The following is a 25,460-nucleotide window of genomic DNA, read 5'->3' on the forward strand; positions in this document are numbered from 1 at the left end:
TGTGCTACACATTCAATGTGCCCATCTGTCACTAAGAGTTATTTTTGAGTTTTTTGCTTATATGGTAACTAATACTTCTGGTTTTTTACATTTAAAGTTAATTTGTTGTTGACTACCCATCTGCATACATTCATGAGTGTTTCTTCAGCTATGTCCTATGTTTTGTTGTGTTGGTAATCTGGCTCCTTGGTCTTTTGTTTCTATGTGTTGAGTATGATGAGCAGAATATCTTTGCACTTGATGTTCACTCTCTTAAGTGTGCTACATGTGATGTGTTGTTATCAAAATATAAGTACTATGAACAATCTGTTACTTATCTTTCTCAATGCCTAATCTTGCTCTGCTAACAGGTTATGGGCCCAGAATGGTAAATCTGTGCAGTGAACTATGTTTTTTGTGTGGGTAGGAAGATAAATAACTGACAAAGCATGTTAGGTTATGTGACTGTGTTGTGTGTGATACTTGTTTTGATTTCAGTTTTGTTAACTTCATCAGCATTTGAACTCTCGTTTTTCAGAAGAAATCAGTCAAGTATTCTAGTGCTTTGAATTCAAGTGCCTGAAAATGGCTTCAAATGTAAGTTTGACATAAACCACTACTCCAGTGGTAGACAAGCTGAGAAACGATGATTATAACACGTGGAATGAAACTCATTCTAATGCGTGAGAAATTATGGTAGTATACCATAGGTGCAAGTACTGCTACAAATGCAGAGATGGGTATAGATGTGTGGACACTTATTCTTTTGCATGTGGATAAATCTCTGTATGCACATGTGGAAAAAACAACAAAAGCAAAGGAAGCTTGGGATACTTTGGAAAACCTGCTTGCTGGTAAGAATAAAACCAGATGGATGTATCTCTGGGATGTTCTACTGGATACTGCATTATCCAAATGTGAAGGAAATATTCAAAATTACGTTATTCACATTTTGGATGTAGCCAACAAACTGCAGAGCATGGGCAAACTAGTTGATGATGGGCTAATTGGGGTCTAGTGTAGCAGGGGATACAACCCGTCGGCTTTGAACAATGACATCGCAAGTCGCCAGAGAGCATGTATTACAAAGATGAAAGAGCTGAGGAGAATGTTGAGAAACAAAGGAATGCGAGAGAGATAAACCTTATTTCACATATGTAAGGGCCAGTAGTATTTTCACGTTAACGATATCGCGTGTTTGTATCTTAGTATTTCTCCACAAAATACAATGGAAAGAAATGAATGAAATTACTAGCAAAGAATACATCACATTACATGTATGTCAGTTGTATCTCGAAAGTCTTTTGAACTGTATTGCTTAAGTGCAGTACGGGATACAAGTTCAGCATAGTCGATTTCTTAGTTTCAACTAGCATTGCTGTCCTGTTGTTCACCTGAATGATGTATCCTCCGCTTCAGTAAACCCTAAGTGGAACATGGGATACAAATTGTGGATGTGCTGTTTATTTCGTCTCTGCTATTACTAACATAAAGTAGGATCAGTTTATTCTATCTTGTGAGATTTTTTTTAAAAAAAAGCCAAAAAACACTTATCAGCTACTGAAGCATCTGTATCTTAGGATCAGTTTCTTCTATCTCGTGAGATTTTTTTTTTAAGCCAAAAAACACTTATCAGCTACTGTAGCATCTGTATCTTCTAATGGGTGCACTTGATGTTCACTCTCTTAAGTGTGCTACATGTAATGTGTTGTTATCAGAATATAAGTATTATAAACAATCTGTTACTTATCTTTTTCAATCCCTAACCTTGCTCTGCTAACATGTTTCACTGATTAGAATGTTACTGTCATCAGTGAACAATACTGTTTCACTGTGTTTGACACTCTGGGGAAAATCATTGCTATATATCAAGAAGAATATTGAGTCAACCACTCTTCCTGGGTCAGAATGCTGAAGTAACACAGATCAGTAAAGCTCCTTAAAGTTATTTTGATTGCGGAATTACAGTCTGTTCATTTACCACATTAATAACGTGACCGGGAACTCACCACTGTTGGCAGTAACATGCATCCTCATAATACACAGTTTCTATATGCCTGTAACACAATTAACAGTTCATGCACACAGTCATCAGTGACAGCGTGATTATGCATTGAAATTATAAAGTACTTAAAATGCACACGGCACAGTCACAGCGAGCACAGATATTTCCAGAACACGGTAACTACAATGTCATCTGTCCATAGCTATATCATTGAAGTTACACGACACAGTTCGTTTGGCAGTTTTACACAGTCCAACTTCTCTGTCCACTTTTAACTTCTTACGTTCCATTACAGGAAGGTGCAGGAATGTATCTCACTGTTAATCAGTTTCTTTCATACAGACTGTTTCAAGACACGACATAGTCAGCACACTTTTAACCTCCTGCCTCCTCAGTACAAACATGAGTGCAACACATGCTCTACTCACACTGCTTGACCCTCCCAATTGATATTCTGATCGCTCTGCTCTACTTGTACAATATCTCAGTATACATTTAACTTTACAAAGTCATTCTAATCCAAATTAGTGCAGTAAATGGTAAACAAAGAATCAAAATACTTTTCATATTCCATAGACAAGAAAACCTAATTACTGATGTCCAAAAGGGAAACAATATCAGTTGCATATTATTATTTTCCACAAAGAATTACTTATTACATTATACAGGGTGTTCAAAAAGTCTCTCTGCAGTGCCTTATGATTGTCAGGCGTGCGTGCTGTATGATTGTGGGTCCCATATTTTTCAATGAAACAATGAACGCACAATGATACTGCAGTGATATTCTGTACCCATTCATAGGAGAACTTGTGTTAAGTGAAATACTGAATGGTTATTTTCAACAAGATAGTGCAATCGCACATACAGCTCCTGTTTCAATGTCACTGCTTGCTAATGTTTTTGGTGATCACTCACAGGGACTTTGCCCTCCACGATTGCCTGACCTAACACCACCTGACTTTTTCTTCTGGGGTGCAGTGAAAGCAACTGTCTATAAAAACTGTCCAAAATCCACCCATGAATTGAAAACTGCAATATCCACTTTCATTGCTTCTGTTACAGAAGAAGTGTTACAGCTTGTGTTTGGAAACATGGTTAGATGAACTGAATTGTGTATTCAACAACAGGGGGGACACATTCAACATTTACTGTGAAAATTTGTAAGTAAAAATGAATATTCAATAAATTAATAACTTGTATTTCACTGAGTTTCATTTCAGTATATTCACTGCGGCATACGGCATGTGTGGCTAACAATCATACGACATTGTGGAGAGATTTTTTGAACACCCCGTAGAACAAAATAAACTCTATGCTATATCTCTATAAATTCATGTACAACTACAAACGGAGAAAGAAAGCATGAAAGAAAACAGAAAGAAAACCTCTTGTGTTGGCCACAGCTAGCGATGTCTTCACACAGCCCAGGCTGCTTTTATTTTGTTTGCTGACTTTTATATAATCTTATCATTGTAAGACCTTTTTGCTGTTAATAAAACATTTGTATATATGTTTTTGGATGTTATTAGTATTTTTGAAATGCAGGGTCATTTTGATTGTTTTTATGCTGCTGAACATTTTGAGTGTTAGAGAGGATTTCCTTATCCTGTTGGTCATTCAGTTTCTTTTGTTTTGTCTTTTAGTGACTTGTAGTTCTTTTGAGAACACTTATTTGAAACAATTTAAATTTTTATAGTAATTTTGAAAGCTTTTTGTCTGTACTAGTCTCTAAGTGCACTTTTTCCTATGTTTCATTGTTCATTTGCATGGCAAATTCAAGCCTTTTTTGCTTTGAGAAGACCTTTCTATATGTGATTATTTTAGTTTCATTTTCGATAGCTGTGTTTAATTCTGAGAGCTGTCTGGAACAATATGAAAGGCCCAGTTTACTTACAACAACATAACAATTTTCTTTCTTCAACTGGACAATGATTTATGCTGGATGCTTAGTTACCCTAGCGGCTGTGTTAATTAGTGATGATATTCCATAGCTTTAGATAATGTTCAAAAATGTGTTTCAGAACCCATCTGGGTTCAATGTGTTATTGTTTAAATGTACACAAATGAGAATTTTGCCCTGAGGATTAGTAACCATGTCCAATACTTCGATTAGTTTTGCTAAAAATATATCTTTATCATCATTGAGAGAACAGTAAATACATAACATAGTTAGTTTCAGAACATAGGTGGCTTTCTTATCTCTGTAGCTGATATTTCAACATGTTTTCCTTCACTTAATCAAATAACATCATTTATGACTTTATACACAATCCCTTCCTTTAGATATATTCATGATCCACCACCTCTCATAGTGGTTCTTCTATAATGGCTTGCTAGATTATATGAGCTTAGAGCTACATGTGTCATTTTAGATCCCCTGTACCCATGTTCTCTTATGCAGACAAGTGAGCTATCAATAGTCTGCATTTGCACTGCTAACTGTTGCACTTTATTTCTTATGGACTCGATATTTTGGTGGAGAACTGAGAAACACAGAGCATCTCTTGCCTTGAAGACTTCTCGTTTTTCTTGTCTTCACCTAAAAGATCACTTGGACGATGAGCAGCTATAGTTTTCTTGTCATTCACTTCATTATCCACTGTTGTTTCTGCTGACTCCTCGCATTTTTTGCATGTTTTGCTGCTACTGCTGATGGTTCTATCACTTCTACATTTTTTGAGGTGTTTTGTTGTTTCTATTGGGTCTGGTGATGGCTTTGTGACTATGGGTTTGATTTTGAAGTTAGTTTGGTATCTTTTATTTCCTTGGTTATTAGGTTTCACTGAAGCCATTCAGGTTTATTCCATGTTGTGTGTGTGGAATCCACTTCCCATATTACTCATGTCAATGCATTTCATGTTTTTAAAATGTCTCCAGAACTTAACAAACTGATTATTGGCACTTTGTAGGGGAAGTCCGGCTAAAATGACATACCATTTCGTTTTTTGGACATTACTGTCATAGACCACAATGTTAAATAAAATCTGTATCAGAAGTGTGCCTCATTCACGGTTTCACCATCATGGTGCCTTGTTTTTAAATTAATATAAACCATATGTTTTTTAACATTCTTGTAAAAAGTGCATAATATATCATTTTAGGCTGATGTCAGGGTAAAATGACAGGAGTAAGAAAAAGTAAGAAATTCAGATAACCGTTAGATATCTGATATATTTAATAGATTTGTAATTAAAAAATAAAAGGCTACTCCTAAAACAATTGTTCAACAGTATCAATTAAGGTTTCTCACTTCAGTCGTAAAAAAAAGTGAAGACTGAAAGTAGAATTATGAATGTGAATGTGAATCCACGAAGAAACAAAATTAGTTCTCTTTTTTTAAAAAAAATTCTCACCAATCATATCTATTTGAAGATATAGCAAATAAAGTGTTATGTTCTGTGGCTTACTCCACCACATTCATTGTGTGCCCACAAATTACACTGCTGACACCTTAACCAGCATTTTCCAGGTTTCGAATGCGAGTGCAGTTCCAAGCATTACGAAGACAATCTTTCGAAGCATAACTATTGCCACCAAAAAGGTCTTTTTCATACAATATTTCTTTCGCAAAATTAAGTTAGCTCTTTGCTTTTCTTGGCTATTTGGAATTCAAATTGTCTCACCTCCTTCATAGTCATACCAAACAGGCACAACTCCAACAGCTTTAGGTGTTGTACTAGGTAATGCTTGACTACAGTGTTGATAGTTTGCTGGAATCTATCCAGTCCTTTTGAACACCACTGAATATTTTGTTTGTATTCAGTCAATCAATCAATCTCTTTATTCATCCGTTAACAATATACGTTGTATGGATGTAGTCAATTACAATATAGTTTCTTATCTTTAATTTGTTTCAAAAACTTGGATGATAAATACAAATATTTTATATCAGTATATATAAATAATATTACTTTTCCATATTCAGGTATTCTCCAATGCAATAAAAACTATGTGTTAGTAAAAATTGTTTAAGATCTACCTTGAATTTTAGAAATTCTTTAATTTTCTTTATTGTAGAAGGCAATGCACTAAAAAGTATTTTGGGCTGGTAGTTTACACTTTTTTGGTAGAGTGCTCCTTTGTGGGTGTCTCTGTGAAAATCATCCCTGTTCCTTGTTTCATGGTTATGAACCTGATTATTTAATGTTGAAAATTCCTGGTGAGTTTTCAGAAAGTATACACATTCATAGCATACACATTCCTAGCTTGTCTTACAAGCATGGCCTGGGGAATTCCGAATGCTTTCAGTGATTGCTGCTATCCCATCTCGCCACTGGTAACAGCATTTATAGCCTGCTGCATCTTCACCACATCCCAAGAATTCTTTGAAGATTTCCTTCCTTTATTGTACACCATCTGAAAGGGGAAATTAATGTTCCCTTCATAAATCCTTTGCATCTGTGTATCATCAGACATTTATCAATTCATGTTTAATGTTTCATTTAATTTATTATAGAATGACCTACTGCTATTGTTGTTAAATTTAAACACATATATAAAATAAGTAGCTTAATTAATATCAAAGATCACACAGAATAGAACTAGAATCCACGACGTAAAATGACATACTGTGTCATTTTACCCTGACACAATGTACGGTATGTCATTGTAGCCTGAAAAGCCTTCTTTGATTCGTTCGAGAAATGTTCAACTACTGCGTTCTCTAGCAGAACCTTCTCTCTCTCAAAATATAGCTAAAAGTAAGCTTTACAACGTAACTTATACTTTTCTCAAAAATTTAATTACATACAATACTAATGAATGAATATATGTGAATAAAAGTAAAAAGTCGGAGGCTTACCTATAATGTTTTCTGTCTGGCAGCTCATTGCAATGTATGTAGGAAAAAGGTCGCCTGTTGCCTATCGACCTTTCTATACAGATTAATGCAGGTGGCACCATTCAACTGGTTTCATGCTTAGCCTTGCTATGCCAATTTACCTGGATATGTCATTATAGATTGACTTCTTCTATATCTGTATTAACACACAACTGCCTCATAAGATCATCACTTCAACACAACTTTCGTTCGGCAGATTTGCACTGTTTACATTATGCTTGGCTAATTTGTCAGTGTGTTCAGTTCAAATTTTTCAAGCTGTAATTTCGCAGTACCCATTTTTAAAGTACCAATAATAAACTGTAAACTAGTGATGCATTCATTCAGTTTAGTAGTTTCATCCTTACAGTTTTCACATGGTTTCTTTTAACAGAAAAAATTACTTTTTTTGGCAAGACACATACTAACTTTTACCCTGGCTGCCATCTTGGAGGGCGTTTTTTTTTTAAACCATGCTTGTGGTCTCATAATAAAGAAAATCTGCCAATAAAAATTTTCAATCTGGCATAAAACAATTTCTGATTATATTCCTGAAGATATGCCAAATTGAGCTATTGGCCTGTAATTAGCTAGGCCTACTTCATTTTCAGTCCCTGTTTGTGGCATGGGGTAACATTATCAACTGCAGGAGGTCAGGGAAAACTCCATCACTAAAGGATGCATTAACTATATAAGTTAGTGGTTTTGCAGTGTATTTCCACATTCCTCTGCAGTTAATCTGATATGCTATCATTACCAATGCAATATTTTAGTCTTTTTAGGACTGTGAGCACTTCCGTACTTGAGGCTTCATATTTTAATCTACATTGTGGTTAGATCACTTGTATTGATTATAATTTTATCAAACAACATTTTGTATGTGTAAGCAGTATGATACATATTGTATTTTTAAAGTACCAATAATAAACTGTAAACTAGTGATGCATTCATTCAGTTTAGTAGTCTTTCAGACTACTCACATTGAATATTTCATTTATGACAGTTTCCACCACTGTTCATTGCTTACTGCACTTTTTTAACTGATATAGATCAATTTTTAACACAACAATTAAGGCGAAAAATGTAATATATATTCCAACATGTAACATGGTGTACATCTTTTATGTAACATAACTAAGCAATGTGTTGTAGTAATAATAATGCACTGTGTGGGTGCAGATTGATAGGACATGTGTTGAATTATGAGCAAACAATTTTCATGGACCTAGAGGGAAATGTAGAAGGCAACTCCTCTACAGTAATGCTAAAAGTGGAATATACATAAAAAATATTTGTAGACATTGTTTCTGCTACTCAGAGGGGAAGGGGGGTAGAGAGCAAGTTATGACAGGCCATATCAGACCTTCCACATGCAAATCTAATTATGTTATTAGGAAGAGGATGCAGTTTAGCAGTTTTGTATTTATTTTAGATGCTTTGCTGAGCAGATTCTTATTTCATAATTATGCTGACTTTTAGAATGACATTATGTACGTAATAACTGTCATTAATGTTTTGTTGTACTATATTTCTGTAGAGGTTCTTCTGCTGCATGGAAAAGATAAAAGAATATACAGAACTTTCCATGTCACTTCTTTGCCACATCTAGCTGTCTCATGTTCAAGCATTTGTTGCAGGATCTTCTCGAATATTTGGAAGAGCACGGTACAATTAAAGGTTATCCAAATGCACAAGCAGCTGAAAATGTTGCATTCAAAGATTGTGATATTCTTGTGCTTGCAGCAATAGAGAAGTGTATTACGTGTAAAAATGCCAATGAAATTAGAGCTAAGGTGAGAGAGTCCCATAAATAATACATCAGTTTCAGTTTTAATATATATATATGGCCAGTGTTTAATACAATTATGCATTTTGTGTTCTGACAGATTGTAGCTGAGGGTGCTAATGGGCCAGTTACACCAGCTGCAGACAAAATATTACAAGACCGCAAAATTTTAGTTCTTCCGGACATATTTTGCAGCGCTGGTGGTGTAACTGTATCATATTTTGAATTTCTGAAGAATATTAACCATGTTTCATTTGGGAGGCTGCATTTTAAATATGAAACAGATTCCTATATCAGCTTAATGCGTAAGTTTGCTTTTATTCAACTGTTATTTTGTATTGGCTTGAAAATCTTCAACATACTGCCACAACAAGACACTCAAGTATTAAGCAGTACCAATCCTTTAAGACAGGTATGGTCAACCTTTCGTGATCTGCGGACCAACTCTCATACTTATTTAAGCTCGTGGGCCACTTCATCGGGTGACACAACTGCGGCTCTCCTGAAGTTCAAAGAAATGCATGGATATGAATGGCTCCCTTTTAATGAAATGCTACACCAACAAATTCAGCAACAGAAAAGCGTTTGTGAGCACTCATTTATTTAATGTTCACCCATAGAACAGTAAAACTGATAGCAATGAGATGAAAGTGGAAACTATGAATTATGGCAACATTGCATAAATCTAATATGGCAGATGCAATGATCTTGCCAAAGATGGCAGTTGTCCTTTTGATTTAAAATAAAAAAGAACCTCCAAATCTGAGCTACAGTACAGATAACGGTTCTTGCAACCCACTTTTGTTGCCTGAAATCAAAAATTAATATGAGGCGTTTCCAAAACTAAGGTCTGTTGACAAATATTTTACTGATCATAGGCCTGAGTGATGTTTCATGCATGCAGCACATCTGATGACTCCTTATGAAACTAGTGCTATGTTGGTTTGATTCAGTAGTCATTTACCAGTCAGTGAGAGCAGATTGCAATGGCCAAGACAATCTTAGGTCCCACCAGTTGTGAAGTGCACTAATTTTTGCTGGAAAAAGGATCTTCAGCTGCTGAAATCCATCGTGAGTTATGCCTAGTGTGTGGACCTGAAATAATAAATGACAAAGAAGTTTGAGAATTTCAAAATGGCTCCACAAATGTTGACCGTGAACAGTGAAGTGAGAGGCCTAGTATTTGGACTAACAATGTCATTGATCAAGTGAGCCAAAAACTTCAAAGTGATTTGAGTTCATGATTAGTGGTCTGGATAATGATTTCCAAAATGTTGCTCGAACATCAGTTTACAGGACTGTCACTGAACAGCTTGGATATAACAAACTGTGTGTGTAGTAGGTTCTAAAAATGTTCACTGAGGAGCACTAAGAGCAAATGAATTATAGTGCATGACACTTTGTGGAGAGCTATAGGCAAGATGAATATCATTTGCTTTCCCCCATTGTAAAGGGTGACACTGACATGCACTAATGTAGAAGCGAAACAAGGGTCGATGCAGTGGCACCATTCGAGTTTACCCAAACCAAAAAGTTTAAGTAGTTTCCCTTCTCAAATCAAAGAATGATGGCTACCATTTTTTGGGACGAAAAGGGTATCATTTTGATGGATTTCATGGGCTGTGAGTCAACAATTACAACTGATGTATACTGTGAAATGCTAACCAAGCCAAATTCTAACATGTTATCCAAAATTGAAGCTATGGAAACTATCGTCTGACATAATCATCCTTCACGCCAGTGCCTGCCCTCACACCACTGCAAAAACTGATGAAAAGATTCAAGATTTTCATTGGGAACTTTTTGAGCACCCTCTGTACAATCCCAACCTTACACCAAGTGACTATTTCCTCTTCTTGCATTTAAAAAACTGGCTAGGTGGACAACAATTTCAAAATGATGGCAAACTCAAGACTACCATCAGCAAATGGATCAATTCCCGGGCAGCAGACCTCTATGTGAAGGGATTAAAGAAGCTGGTGCACTGTTACAGAAAGTGTATGGATATGAATGGCAGTTATGTGGAAAAGTAAAGTAGATCTATAGTGAAATATTACTGTCAATAAAAACCTTTTTTCTTGAGCTTGTGTTTTATGACCAAACAGATTTCAGTTTTGGAATATGCCTCGTATTTTAATTTCCTTTCGGCAGTTGCCCTCTAAGCTGTTTTTCAGCAATGCATTTTGTAGAAAAGTGCCTTTTCATATTCTATTCCTACACAACAGGTAGTGTTTCACTACACTACAAGCAAGCAGTTTTATCTTTGTACATGGTAATGAGATAATCATCTGTCAGTTTCACCTGGAATTGGTGACATTAAGAAGGTACTTTTCTGTGCTTAATGCCAGACAGTTTGCAGATAAACTCAGGAAAGGTGCAAAGAAACATTTTCATTAAATTAAAAAACAACAAGCACAGAACTTTATGCGTGAACTGATGACAGGTTACTAACTTATTCAACAGGTTATGGCCTGTAATTCTGTTATTCAGATCAGCACATTTTACCAGAAGTTGGTAATTTCATCTCATTTTCACTTACTGCTAACATTTGCGATCTATCAGTGTGTAGCACAGACATAGGTAGTAAGTATTATATAACCTTTTTGTGTTGTTAGCACCAATCCAGAGATGAAAAACTTTTGCCAGTGCTCCTTCAAGGTAGTGAGCTGTTTGTCTCACACTCTACATGCACACATTGGCCATAGCTTCATGCTCAGACTGGAAACATGTTTCTCTTTGTTGTTCCAATCCAGCGGTGGTGAAATGACATTGCACATATGTGGAGTAAGCAAAACTTTCACTGGTCTGCATCATGAGATGCAAACCAAAAGTGAGCTGAGCATCAGTAGAAATATCTGAAAATGCATCCTGGGCAGAGTACAAAGTACAGTGAGAGTGCTTGTTCTGTGTCCCACCAATCTCTCCCAGAGGCCAGATTGAAACCAATTGTGGGCCATATCTGGCCTCTGGTTCCCTACCCATGCTGTAGGGCATAATTTGGCTGTGTATACTTTCATAAACAAGGAGGTGTCTAGTTTCGAAATATCATCCACATACATCGCAACTTTTTCACAAAATTATACCAAATAGCATTTTTCCAAATTTTAGTTTTAATAACTTTGAAAGCTGATGACATCTTCCTGCTGAACACCACCTCATGCATCAGAGCTCAATGTCATCATATATGCAGCCACGGCATAGGACAGATAAAAGTGTCAATCACTGTGGTGACTTCTGATATAATAGCTCATCATGTTATCATTGCTTTGGTGAATGCACTCAGTCCACCCCTTCATTTTTGGATGCAGGGGACTAGTTTATAGTTTCTAGATTCCCAGCAGATGACATAGTTACTCAACTAGTTTGCACAGAAATAGATGCCCTGATCTGTAATTATTGTGTTAGGAACAAGAGATAAGAAAGTATTCACCATTTCTTGTACTGCTGTCCTCAGTTGCTTATTTAAGATGCCAATCATCACTGTATGTGATGGCTGCGAGGTCTGAGGTGCCTTGTCACTGTTCACGTGGCTCCCCCCATCGGAGGTTTGATTCCTGCCTTGGGCAGGGATGTGTGTGTTGTCCTTAGTGTAAGTTAGTTTAAGATAGTTTAAGTAGTGTGTAAGCCTAGGGACCGATGACATCAGCAGTTTGGTCCCATAGTGACTTACCACAAATTTCCTGTTTCCATTGTGAATCATCACAACTTAATATGAAAAGTGATCTATGATAGTTATCATGTAGCACATGTGCACTAGCGTTTGGTTAAATGTGCATTTATGCACATGGAACACAATTCTTCAAAAAATGGTGACCGTCCTGTCTTCTATTTCATACTCAGTAGCAGCTGCTTTAGTTTTGAGGTAGATGGAGGCAATGCATTTACTTTTGTAAGAGTAAAGACGTATGAAGTAACCATTCCATGCTCTTGAAAACAGTTCAGTGTTTTAATTTTTCCTCTTTTTTCATTTTTTCCCCTAATTTGTTCAGTTTTTTGCTGTTTGAAATTAATTTTTTCTGCTCTTTACTGCCCCTAAAATTTTGTTGCCACAGATGGCTGCCTAGTCTTGCCTAAGACAGAAATGGCCCTATATGTTATCTGAATATCGTCATTCTATATAGTAGTCCGTCATGCATAACAAACTGTGGTTATCTTGAACAGGTGTGCAGTCTGCACCAGCAGTATGTAGTTTCTGCCGTTCTGCAAGGTTTCAGCCAAACACTCATATGACCCCAGTCTTTCAGCATAGCTCATCTTCATTGTCATGCTTCTTTTCCTGTTTGTGAGCTACCACAAAATCAGATTAACTCAATTACAATACCCATTGAGTCAACCAGCTTGAAGGCTGTACCAACACTAACAGCCACTTCAATGCCACATGATCAGTTATGACTCTAATTTTATGCCGTGTGCGTAACACCCAAAGTAAGTGATTCCATATATTAAACTCAACATTTCCTTCTCTGTGGTCAAGTAATTCTACTCAACTTTATTTAACTGTGCTACTAGGTGGTATTTCCCCATTAACTTACTGACTTCAAAGGCATCTGCCCACCTGGTTGCTTGCGTTATAGGACAGGATAAACGCTTGTTCATAATTTGGAATAATAGAGGGTTAGTTATTAGTGCCTCCTCTAAGTTCTCAAATGTGTCTTGACACAAGTTGTCCTCTGGAAATTTACATCCTTCTTTAATAAATGTGTCAATGCTCTGGAAATATCAGCAAATGAATTTACAAATTCTGTATGATAATTTTGTTATCCTAAAAATAACTGTTGCTGGTTTTTAGTTTGTGGTACTGAAAAACCATGCATTGCACATGAAAATATTGGGCCTGTCTTTCTACCATCTTAGCTGGTCACATGCCCTAGATCAGGGTTGGCCCAGCATGCAAAACTGTAAGCAAGTAAGATGTAGAGGCTCAGAATGTCTTGGCTTTGCTCAGTTCTCTTGGAAGTACTTGGTGCAGGCAACATTTCATTTATCATTACGGTGTAACATTTTTCAGTCAGCATGACACACTTAAGTTTAGCAGAATCATGGTGTCAGTGCTGTTTAGCCTACGCTATTTGTTTGTGGTACCAGAATAAAGGAAGTTGACAGATCCAGTGGCTATTTACACAAAAAGAGGCAGTTTAGTGATTTGTCATCACAACAAGCCTTTAAAAGTGAATGGGAATGATAGAAGAGAAAGATGAGTATTCTCAATGTCTATTATGCTGTCACATGAGAAATGGTACTGCAAATTTGCTGTGGAATGACAATAAATCACTATGCAGAAAGAATTTTAATATTTGAATATTTATTTCATGGTGAACGAGCAAAAAGTTACAACAGTCACCAGATATGAATCATTTTTCTGTACATCAAGAAGCACTTTGTGCTAAATTTGCAGACATGGAGCACATAATGAAGTTGTGGTATGAATAGTAAATTTTCTGCAATTGTATGCACTACTGTACTGTCAGTTGCAACACATTTTGATGGAACTGAACAAAGTGTGTGGAGACTTCGAATATTACTGCAAAGTACTTTGTTTAGGTCAAGTGCAATCCTGCAATGATTTTTCAGTTTAAAATTCGCTATCATTGAATTTATGAAAGAAAAAGGAATGCAGGAATGAAAATTGGAACATTTGGAATGGATTGCAGGTCTTGCATCTTGAGTGGATGTCATGCACACTGTCCAGAGTAAGACAATGCAAGGTGAGAAATAATTTACTTCTGATTTTATGGGACTGCATTTTAAAAGAAAACTGCATTGTGGAAGGGACAGGTTGTGACGAGAAATACCGTACATTACCCTAAGCCCACTTGGGTTAAGAAAAATACGAGTTCTGTTGAATTCATGAAATATGAAACCAAGTTATAGGCAATGTGACTGCATTCTCATTGAAATGCAGCATGTCATAGTTCCCCAGATCCCCTGTTCCCCCCTCCTCCCATCCCTCTCCTCATGCTCAGACAGTGTGACATGTCAGTGGGGGAAGCGTGCAGCCGGATGAAGAAGCAAAGCAAGCATTCAAGAGCACTGCTCACTTGCCGACTTCATTGCACTCATGGGCCTACATAATTAACTTTTGTCAACATAAGCAAAATTTTTTGATGGTTAATGTTAAATGCACCACACTTAACATTTAAACACTCCTAGCCACTGTGTGCAGCCCTTCAGATCCTTGGAAGAAAACAGCAATATTGTCTAAGTACACCATACATTGATGTGAATTCAGCACGCTCACTACTGTATATAATAATCACTGAATGTGGACAGTGCATTATTAAGCCCAAAATTCCCATAGGGAATGGTAAATGTGGTCTTGACTGGTCCTCCAGCACTACTTTCAGCTAGTGTTAACCACCTTCTAGATCCATTGCTGAAGAAACTCTGCATTATCCAAAATTATCTAATGTTTCTTCTATATTCAGTATAGGATATGCATCTGGGCCACTGGGTGCGGCCCTTCAGATCCTTGGAAAAAAACAGCAATATTGTCTAAGTACACCATACATTGATGTGAATTCAGCATGCTCACTACTGTATATAATAATCACTGAAATGTGGACAGTGCATTATTAAGCCCAAAATTCCCATAGGGAATGGTAAATGTGGTCTTGACTGGTCCTCCAGCACTACTTTCAGCTAGTGTTAACCACCTTCTAGATCCATTGCTGAAGAAACTCTGCATTATCTAAAATTATCTAATGTTTCTTCTATATTCAGTATAGGATATGCATCTGGGCCACTGGGTGCGGCCCTTCAGATCCTTGGAAAAAAACAGCAATATTGTCTAAGTACACCATACATTGATGTGAATTCAGCATGCTCACTACTGTATATAATAATCACTGAAATGTGGACAGTGCATTATTAAGCCCAAAATTCCCATGGGGAATGGTAAATGTGGTCTTGACTGGTCCTCCAGCACTACTTTCAGCTAGTGTTAACCACCTTCTAGATCCATTGCTGAAGAAACTCTGCGTTATCCAAAATTATCTAATGTTTCTTCTATATTCAGTATAGGATATGCATCTGTAGCTGTTCTGCAATTGAAATAATAACAGCCACAACAGAACCTCTATTTCTTCATATCATCCAATGATTTCTTATGCACAACGATAACTGGTGCTCCTTGGGGACTGCTACTTTTTTCAATAATGCCATCATTTAACTCTTGATTGATAAACTTCCATTATTGGTTGCAAATGATGAGGAATTCTATACTGTTTCATATTAACTGTATGTTTGTCCCCCTTGTTGTGTAGTGTAAATGACTAACCCCAGTAATGGTCCACTGGGAGCGGAAAAATCTGCGAACTTTATTAAAATTTTCTCCAGTGCTATCCTACATTCTCCCTTCAAATGCTGTATTTTCCTGCTTAATACAGATGTATTTGACAGTTTGTTAATGGTATAGGTCCATACTTCATCTGTCCAAATCATTCTCATCCAGAGCATCTCCACTGGCAGTCAATTACTCTTTTGCTAAAACCACCACATTGGTGCCAAAATTATTCACACCAACCCAAACCATGTTTTCTTCCATCCACTTCCTGTGTTTGTGCCACACTCCTTTGTATAAAACAAGGTGAAGTATCCAGTTTGTCATTGTCCACCAGTACATATTACTTGGTAAGTCGGTACACATACTCACCCATTCAGTACTCTTATCATGCTAACTGAGTATTAATGATTGTGTTTGCAGTTTATTTGGTTCTACCCCCTTGAAAGGAGAACCTTGCAACAGCATATCATTTTTAGGAGTCTCTCTTTGTGGAACAATGTCTCTCTGAATTTGACAGTGTGCTGTGATGTTATTTATGAAAACCAACCGCAGGATTTGCACTGTAATCCTCATCTACATGAGGCAACACTTCCATAGTGAATCATGAATAGTGCTCTATTCGTCTCATAACATACAATTTCTAATCATATGATTAGTGTACAGGAGACTCGTCAAAAAATGGATAACACAACTTAGGCCTAATTGGTACAAAGAATTTTAACATTAATATAAACTTTTATTTTTCTTTCCTCCCTTTTGTGAAGGACAGCTACATTTACACACGAGAATATATGTAAATTTATCCTGCTCAAATGTTCAGTTCATCCTTCATGAACTCCTCAACAGTGTAGTAGCAGGATTTGACAAGTATATCGTATAGCTTTGTTTTCAGTGTCTCTAGGTTCATACTCAGAACATTCTTTCCTTTTAGCTTGTTATGAATTTTCATTGCCATATATTGATGAGACTGCATATAATAGGTTTAAGCGATGAGTGGGAAGCATAAAATTGTCTTTGTTTCTCGTGTTATACGTGTGATTGAAACAGTTTTTCTTGAATAACTCTAAATTGCTGTGTAGAAAGATGATAATGTCATAGATGTATAAGGAGGGAACTGTTAATAACTGTTGTTTTTCAAATAATGGGCGACATGATGTCCTTGGATGGACAGTACACATGTTCCTTATTATTCTTTTCTGTAACGTTAGTATGCACAATATATTGCTTGAATTTCCCCAAAAAATAATACCATACAATACAACTGATTGAAAGTAGCTGTGGTATGCAATTTTTCTTGTATTCATGTCTGTTGCACCAGCTAATATTTGCATAGCAAATGCAAAGCTACATAATTAGTTTAACAGGTAGTCAACATGTTTATTCTAGTTTAAATTTTTAACTAGGTTTAACCCTAAAAGCTTCACAGAATCCACTTCTTCTACATCCTGATTTTTATGAGTTATTTTAATTTCTTGGGGCTTTGACTGTTTTGTTCTGAACTGGACCATGTGGGTTTTGGGGATGTTCAATCTTAATCCATTCAGTTGGAACCATGTTTCTGGTTTGTTCATTGTGTTTATTATGTAGAGAGGGATGTTTTCTGCCTCCTGGTTTTCAATTAATATAGATGTGTCATCTGCAAATAAAATCGATGGAGCATTTATATTGTTCAGTATATCATTAAAAATTAACGTAGAACAAAAACAAAATGGGTCCTAGAATCGGGCCTTGAGGGACACCATGCACTACTGTTTTCCATTTTGAATAGTAATTTGCTGCATTTGATGAGACAATCACTCTTTGTTTCCTATTTGATAAGTATGAAGTAAGCCAATTTAGAACATTACCCTTGATCCCATAATTATCAAGCTTATAGATGAGCAGTGCACGATTTACAGAGTCAAAGGCATTTGTGAGATCACAAAAGATTCCTGCAACTTTATTATGGTTGTCTAATGATGTGCTGATCTTGTCAATAAATTTGTTAATTGCATCAATAGTACTTTTGCCACACTGGAAACCAAATTGGTTTTCCGTAATAATATCATATTTCTCCCAAAAATTTCGAATCTGCATAGCAGCAGCATTTTCAAAGATTTTTGATAGGACTGGAAGGAGGGAGATAGGACGATAATTCCCCATATCCTCTCTTGTTCCTGTTTTGAGCAACAGTTTTACTTCTGCATACTTCAGCATATTTTCTCCAAAATGCTTTACCCAATGCAAAAACTGAGTAACATTGACCATAGTAGTGCCACATCATTGCTCCCTGCAGCATAGCCTATAATATGGATAATTCATTCTCTTCCTACCCAAGAGTTCCAGTCTTGGCACCAACACATTCTAATTCATTTATTACACCAACTAAGGAACACTTCATGTCTGCAAATATCTTTGTAGTCTTGTGGTAAAGACATTTTAGTGAACTTAAAATATAGCCGCTGACAGTGATATCTTTGATTTTGGTAACTTTCTTTCTCATTGAGCCTTGTTTCACATTTCCTGCTAAAGTGTTTAATAAATTTCTTTTGTTCTTTTGAATCATATATGTGTACTTCTTATTGTGGATTGGTATTCTCTCAAGTTAATTAGCTTCTGTGAAACTCATTTTCTGCTGTTGTATTTAATGTATCTGATGTAATGTTAATAAAAATAGAATGAACTGAATGTATATTTTTTAATGAGGAGACAGAGGGAGAAGGGGAGGGGAGGAGGACATTCACAGGCCTTTTTAATGTGTCAACATTAAGTAGGAGTTGTCAGTGTGCCTTTTACCAGTGGATATTGTTGTTCAGTCTTCTGCAAGAACTTTTGTGGTTTGACTTCTCTTCCTTTGATGTTTTCTGTTGAGGCTCTCTCACTGTATGTGGGTTTCGCACTGATCATTGTATTTTCAGGTATTGCTATGAAGATACTTAGAGGCACCATGATTCTGAAGAGTAGGTGTCGCAGCAAACAGTGTGTAACTACTGTCTTCATTTTGATTGCATAAAAAACTGTTATCACTGCATTCTCATATCGGTTGATTTAATATTTTCTTTTGTATATTTCTACATCTATTATCTTTATCTTTATAGATCACTCATTTCCTTTCCCTCTTCAAATGTGTATTTTGTCATATCTGATGGAAAAATGTATCTTTCAGAAAGCTGTTGCATGATATAATCTCATAACAATCATTTCGCTGTAGTAAAGATAGGACATGAACTCTACAACAGAATTGTAAAATGTTATTTATCTAATATATGAACTGAGAATCACATTTATGTGCCATACCTCTTCTTGTTTCAGATGCTTTTTTGTTGAGATAACAAAATGTACATATCTTATCAAAATACACATTTAAATTGTTAAAAGTTCAACATTTTTCCTCATTACTGGTACATACCAAACATGTTTATGATCTAAGCTTAGTTCCTGTGATAATGGTATTCACTTACCATACCTTCAATTTGTAACATTCTAGTGCATAATATTTTCATAAAAGCTGAATAAAAACCATCATTTTCTTCCAGAAAATTTAACTGTTTTACTCTCATTTCTGATAAATACTTCTAAGTTTTACTCTCATTCTTTACTGACAATCAATTGGAAAATTATGATCTAATGAAGTGTACAACAAATCACTAGCTTATATAATTCTTGATTTCTGCACATCAGTTCTGCAAATGGGAATCTTCCTATCAAGTGTCTCTTGTGATGTTCCTTTCAGCTAATGCATCATACAGTAATAGCAATCAGAGGTGATACCTTGACCACCTAATGTTAACTGACTGACTTCCTCATTCATATCATATTTGAAAAGGGGCTAATATTTATGTGAGATTGAAGCATTGGTTGAAAGGAGTTTAACATGATGTGACATTCTCCTGCTTTATTTCTTCATTGATTGTCCTCAGTGTTGATGTACTTTGTTGTGATACTAACTGAAAAAATGGGGTGTGGAAGTGCATTATCGTCTACTGTAAATGATGTAGCCAACAGGTGCACAGTTGCATTTCACAGTTCTTTACTTTCACAACCCCCCAATAACACACAGTTATTGTTTAACTTTCAATAAACCTCATTAATAGGTTGCAGGCAAACATCCACATACTGCTACAATAGTTTACTGTTGGATATCTATGAGCAATAAAAAACATAACCACATAATTATCAATTCTTTTGGAATAATCAGGTATGTATGGAACTGACGCTGTCATTGTTTTAACACATGACCTAATTGTGTTACATTTATTTCACAGTTAAGTTGATGCAGTGTTGTTCTAACCAACACAGGTTCGTCTGAAACTCGGCCACAGACTGACTGTCTCAGGACCAAAAATTGGGCCCTTATATATCCACACAATAATAGATGCTGAAACTACACTGCATCAAAAAATTGATTCTCTTTAACAGTTTCTTTTACAAAAAGAGTTAGGCCAAATTTGTTTAAATTATGAAATTACCAAACATCATTATGCAAACAATACTTTTTACAAAACTGTTAATTACTTTGTAATTAAATAAGAGCTGGCATTGCTAACATGTTTTCAAATAAAGCCAGATAGATTCTTTAAGAATATTATTATTTGTTCCCCCAAATGTTTATAATTATTATAGAATTTATATTTGTTTATAAATCAATTACATACATAAAACTAAGTACAAAGTTAGATCTGGTGTTATATTCTTTAAAACTGAGGGCCAATCTTTCTCTTCTTTCTTGAAAATGCAGATTATACTTACGTATGTTAATGTTAGTTAGTTAAAAGTGAAAAAATGAATTTTAAGGAGGCAGGTGGCATAACAAGAGGGAAGCAAAAAATATCCCAGCTTGCTTCATCACATCATCCTCTCATTGGATTGACCAGATAGATATTGCAAATAGCTAACTGGGTAATTCAATGACCACAGTGAGTTAAAAATCTACACAAAAAATATTACATAAGAAATCTTATCAAAACTACAGTATATTTGTTTTTTTCAAATTTATGTTTATATGAACTGGCCATATGAAAAACCCCATACAACATATTTACATACAGTGTATTGTACAATGCCACAAAAATCCACAAGTTATAATGAAAATTAGGCACCTTCATCCTAAGTGATGTCCTTTTTGGGTAAAAAAAGATTACATTTAAAGATATATCTTATTTTATAGAAGTCCTGTCCTCCTCAACAAAAAATTAATCTTCATGGGTAGCAAAAACTTAAATGACACTGCACATTGCAGTTCATTTTTGACAGAAAATTTCACTTGCTTAGTGTTTTGTAATTTTCACAAGCACTTTCACTTTTTGAATGAGCTTTTACACATTTTCTCACCAAATTTCCCACGTCTTCAACAGGTCCTAGTGGCAATTAGTAAGGAAATGTCCTGCTAGCAGTTCCCTTGGAGGTGGCTCTCCTTTGCCACAGTACTTGGAAAAATCACACAAAACACCCTACTTTAGTACACTTACTTTTACTTCTAACTAAGTCTAAGCTAAATAAATGTAAGAAAAAACGTTTCATGTGAAAATTGATAGCTATTACTTCATAAATACATACATTGCATAGTTCTCACAACATTACAATAATTAGCACTAAAACTGACTGTAGTACAAAAGGTGGGGACTAGTAAAAATTTAAAATCAAGTGCACATTACACTGCAAAACATTACTCTAGGTCATAACTGTCTTAAACTGGTTATACCTGAAAGACTTGGGTCTTTTTCCCATTTGCAAAATAGCAAAAACTGAAAATGTGCAATAGCATAGATTTACTAATCATTACATTATGAAAAAAAAATTTAGTCACCATCACATAACTTAATTACTACTCAAATCATAATTAAGGGGATGGAAGTTGTACCAAATCATTGCCCCACTTCTCTACTCAACTCTGAGCACCACTCTCATTCAACCAGAAAATTAAATCCTCACCAAATCATAAAATGTTACCAAATAATTGAGTCTGAGTATTCACATCACTCTGGTACCACATTTATCAATTAATCAGAAAACTTATTGTTCTTCATTCCAGTATTACCACTTTAACCTCATAATTCTTCAGGAAACCAATAGAAGTTTTTAGATAACCTATAGATCCAATTATGTGATTTTTACCTATCTAAAATTTTACTCTTTCTGTTAAACTCTCATTCCCAGCTGTAGTGACATGAATTGCACAATGTACACAGTACACAACATTTCCTAGTTCAAATTTTAGATCATCACTACAGTTACAGCACATTTGCATGTATACAGTTATCTTTTTCATTAACCAATCATGTCTGTCAGCTTATAATGTATTAATGTAAGGAGAATAGATGCTGAATGATGAATGCATGCAGCTTGTCACTAACGTTGTGTAATGTCTTGTCTGTATAGACGTGTATCTGTTGCCTTTAAGATCCCTTCACTTTCACACATACATCTATACAGTAAAGTAAGGGCCTCCCATTATGTCTTTAGGCTGATCCGTGATAAGACAGGCGAAAAGTTAGACTAATGGAGGATTATTAGTATTTTCTCTAATTTTCATTCGCTCTCTCTCTCTCTCTCTCTCTCTCTCTCTCTCTCTCCTTTATCTATGTACAGTTTTTGATATAATATTTCATTACGTGAAATCAGCCAAATAGAATCTCTGGTGGAGCCCTTCGTCTTAGTATTCAGCGGCTGGCTTGCTGTAAGAGATCTTTACATTTATTATTCTTGTTAAGTGCTGCATTCAGTTGGGAAAATCAATCGTTTGAACAATTCGTTCCTTTTACGAAAGATTTTGAATTCCAGATGTGTACGAAGCCTTTTTGGATGATTTAACCAAGACTCGGTGATTGCAGGCTCTCTTCGACACAGCTGAAACTTCCCCACTAATTACAGGGCCAATGCGATCATCAATGATTCAGACAAAGAACTCATTCATTCATTCACTCCAGAATAAAAGGGTCACAAACCTTATTTATGAAGGAAATTGTATATTCAATCCATCTCCATTGCATGTCCAGATTTCTGTTGATTCCAAGTCTTAATTCCTTCCGTTTACAGTCTCTCTCTCTCTTCAAATCACCCGCTAGTGGCACAAATGTTAATAGCTCGCTTTAGCGAGAAGAAAAGCAAATATGTCTCTTTTAGAAACCCGTCAATCTTTCAACAGATACTTCCGAAGCTGTCCTAGTTACCCGTCTAACAACCATGGAGAATACATAAATGTATCTCTGTTATTCCAAAGAATAAACGTACTAGAAAATACTTTGGCATCGACGAGCTGTCGCCGCATATGTTACTAGAAAATCAGATCAGATACTTTTCCAAAGTAAATAAATGTGGATGGTTTTGATTGACAATGATTAATTGGTGCATGGTAGAGGGTAATTTTCTGTGGGGAGATTACAATACCCCTCGCAGCGAGCGAAGTTTGTGAGCTTAATTTTGATTTACCGAACACACTTCGCGAGCTATCTATTAGTGTGGATAACCCGGAAGTGATGATTGTCAGTCCTCCGACTGAAAAAAAAACTTTGTTTAAGACAGACGAAGAAAAGAAATATTGAAAACAGAAGAAATGAAGAGACAGGTACCACGGCTGTATTGCTTTTACGTGCATCAAGGTGTTATGTGTGCTGTGCACAACCAAGGAAAATGATCTTTCATGAAACTGTTATCAGGGTCTACCCATTCAGGAACTTTCTTAAGCAGGGAAACCTTGGAAAACCTCTTAAGCCTAGACCCCCAGCCTACGGTACATAGAAAATAGGAAAGCCTACAGAAGAAAAAAGATAATTTTGAAATTGATCTCTAAAGGAAAGATAGGGATCGATTTATAATGATTTGGAGAAGAGTGATTTGTGCCACTAGCAAAAAAAACATTTTACAATAAATAACGTGAGTTTTCGTTTTACAATCTTGTTCCTAGGACAATATCTTGCAGTGCTGAAACTTCCCCGGATCTTGCATGTCCCCGTTGCGGTGGTGAAACTCCCCTGGATCTTGCATGTCCCCGACGTCCACATTTGTAGTCGGTCTTCTACGTGGCCCACAATGGGAAGAGTAGAAGGGACAGGGATACCCGAATTCACATGCAACATTCATTCCAAAAGAATTAGCAATGACCGAAAGGGAAACTCTTCCTGTAAAAGAACTGGTCAGGTTGCACCGTCCAAGATTCTCCTTTTTGAAAACAAAATCCCTATGGCTTCATGCATCCCTTTCTTACGATGTACTGCAAGGAATTTAGCCATTGACGTAAGTTTTCCATTTAGCCATTGACTAATGCTGTTGCCAAAAACATCATCATATTTACTCTAGTTTGAATATTCTTTTGGACTTTGCATCCCCACTTGTGCTTATAAGTCCAAAAATTCTGACACATTTCTGTCAATGATTTATTCTTCGTAATTTAAAAGATTCATGCAACTTACAGTAGATTTTGGATTCAAATCCTCGAATAATGGAAAGTGTGGTTCATTTTATACAAAGACGTAATCCATCATTTCCTTGAAAAGTCATATAATTTATCTATACTCAAAAAATTTTTATCCTAAATACATATATTTCTCCGCTTGATTGCTGTAATGTAAAAGTTATTAGCATTGAGGAATGCGGATTCACTTCTTTCATTTATTCTCTGATTCATCCGGCGTTCATACATGCACACATATGGAAATGGATTTTTCAAACAAAATTCCAAAACGAACAAGACCCATTAAATAACTACTAATTCTATGAATATTACTTTCTTTTAACATTCAACAATAAATCAAGAACTCTTAACGTCTAATTATAACACTTTTTTTTTTTCAAAGTTCAACATCAATCAGTTTACCCTCGCGTTTGATGCGAGTCTCTTACAAAGCATATCTATGTCGTCCATATCTATTCTAACTCTCGCGCCGACGTCAACTGTTTTGCGCGGGAAATTATCTTTGCGGCGTTAACCGTCACTCATGATTCACTGCCTAAACGCATCCCTTCACACGTTTACACATCTAAGCGTGCACTTGAAATTAAATATGAACATTCACTAGGAACCTCTTTTGATTATGCAGCATCATTTGCGGGAAACATTTCATTCTTCTTGAAGGTCAGTCAGATCCTTTATAAATCTTGATGACATTAGCAATGCTAAAGTTCCATGTTTACCCAAACACAGGTGAAGCCTATCTCCACTATCTTCTTTGCAGCACTCGATAGTAATAGTTAGTCACTATTTCTATAATCTGTGTCACTGATGAATTATTTCAGTTTAAAGTTTTCTAACACTACACACACACAGTTTATTGTTATGTTTTTACGAGTGTTCATCTCTGTCACTCGCAACACCATTCCTCTCTACCTTCTAATCTTCATTAAATTTTTTCAAGGCGTTATGGGAAAATAACCCTTTAATCTTGTTAGATCCCGGGTATGCTAACAGATAAGCCCCAGGGTTCGGAATTTGCAGAATGATGTATGGGCCAGTATATAATAACTCCCATTTCTTTATACTCTTCTTTATTAAGGATGATTTGGTATGTCTTTTGACTAATACCTTCTCTCCGACATGGTACGCCTGTACCCTCTTGATTAATTTGTCATATTGTTGTTTTCTCTGATCAGCCTTTTTCGTCATATTTATGATGGC

The 25,460-nt window shown here is 35.9% G+C and overlaps 1 protein-coding gene across 3 annotated transcripts in view; it reads left to right on the forward strand.

The window, feature by feature from the left end:
- Positions 1-242: 242 nt before the first annotated feature.
- The window catches only part of LOC126162545 (glutamate dehydrogenase, mitochondrial-like), a 69,070-nt gene continuing 43,852 nt past the window's right edge, over positions 243-25,460 (forward strand). The window contains exons 1-4 of one of the 3 annotated variants that reach the window (XM_049919146.1): positions 248-367; positions 518-576; positions 8,441-8,596; positions 8,690-8,894. In XM_049919146.1, coding sequence (XP_049775103.1) covers positions 565-576; positions 8,441-8,596; positions 8,690-8,894 — 373 coding nt within the window. In that variant the 5' untranslated portion in view covers positions 248-367; positions 518-564. The other 2 variants (XM_049919138.1, XM_049919129.1) reach the window with 2 other exon arrangements.

Source organism: Schistocerca cancellata, chromosome 1 (assembly GCF_023864275.1).
Source record: "Schistocerca cancellata isolate TAMUIC-IGC-003103 chromosome 1, iqSchCanc2.1, whole genome shotgun sequence".
In the NCBI taxonomy this organism is placed as follows: Eukaryota; Metazoa; Arthropoda; class Insecta; order Orthoptera; family Acrididae; genus Schistocerca; species Schistocerca cancellata.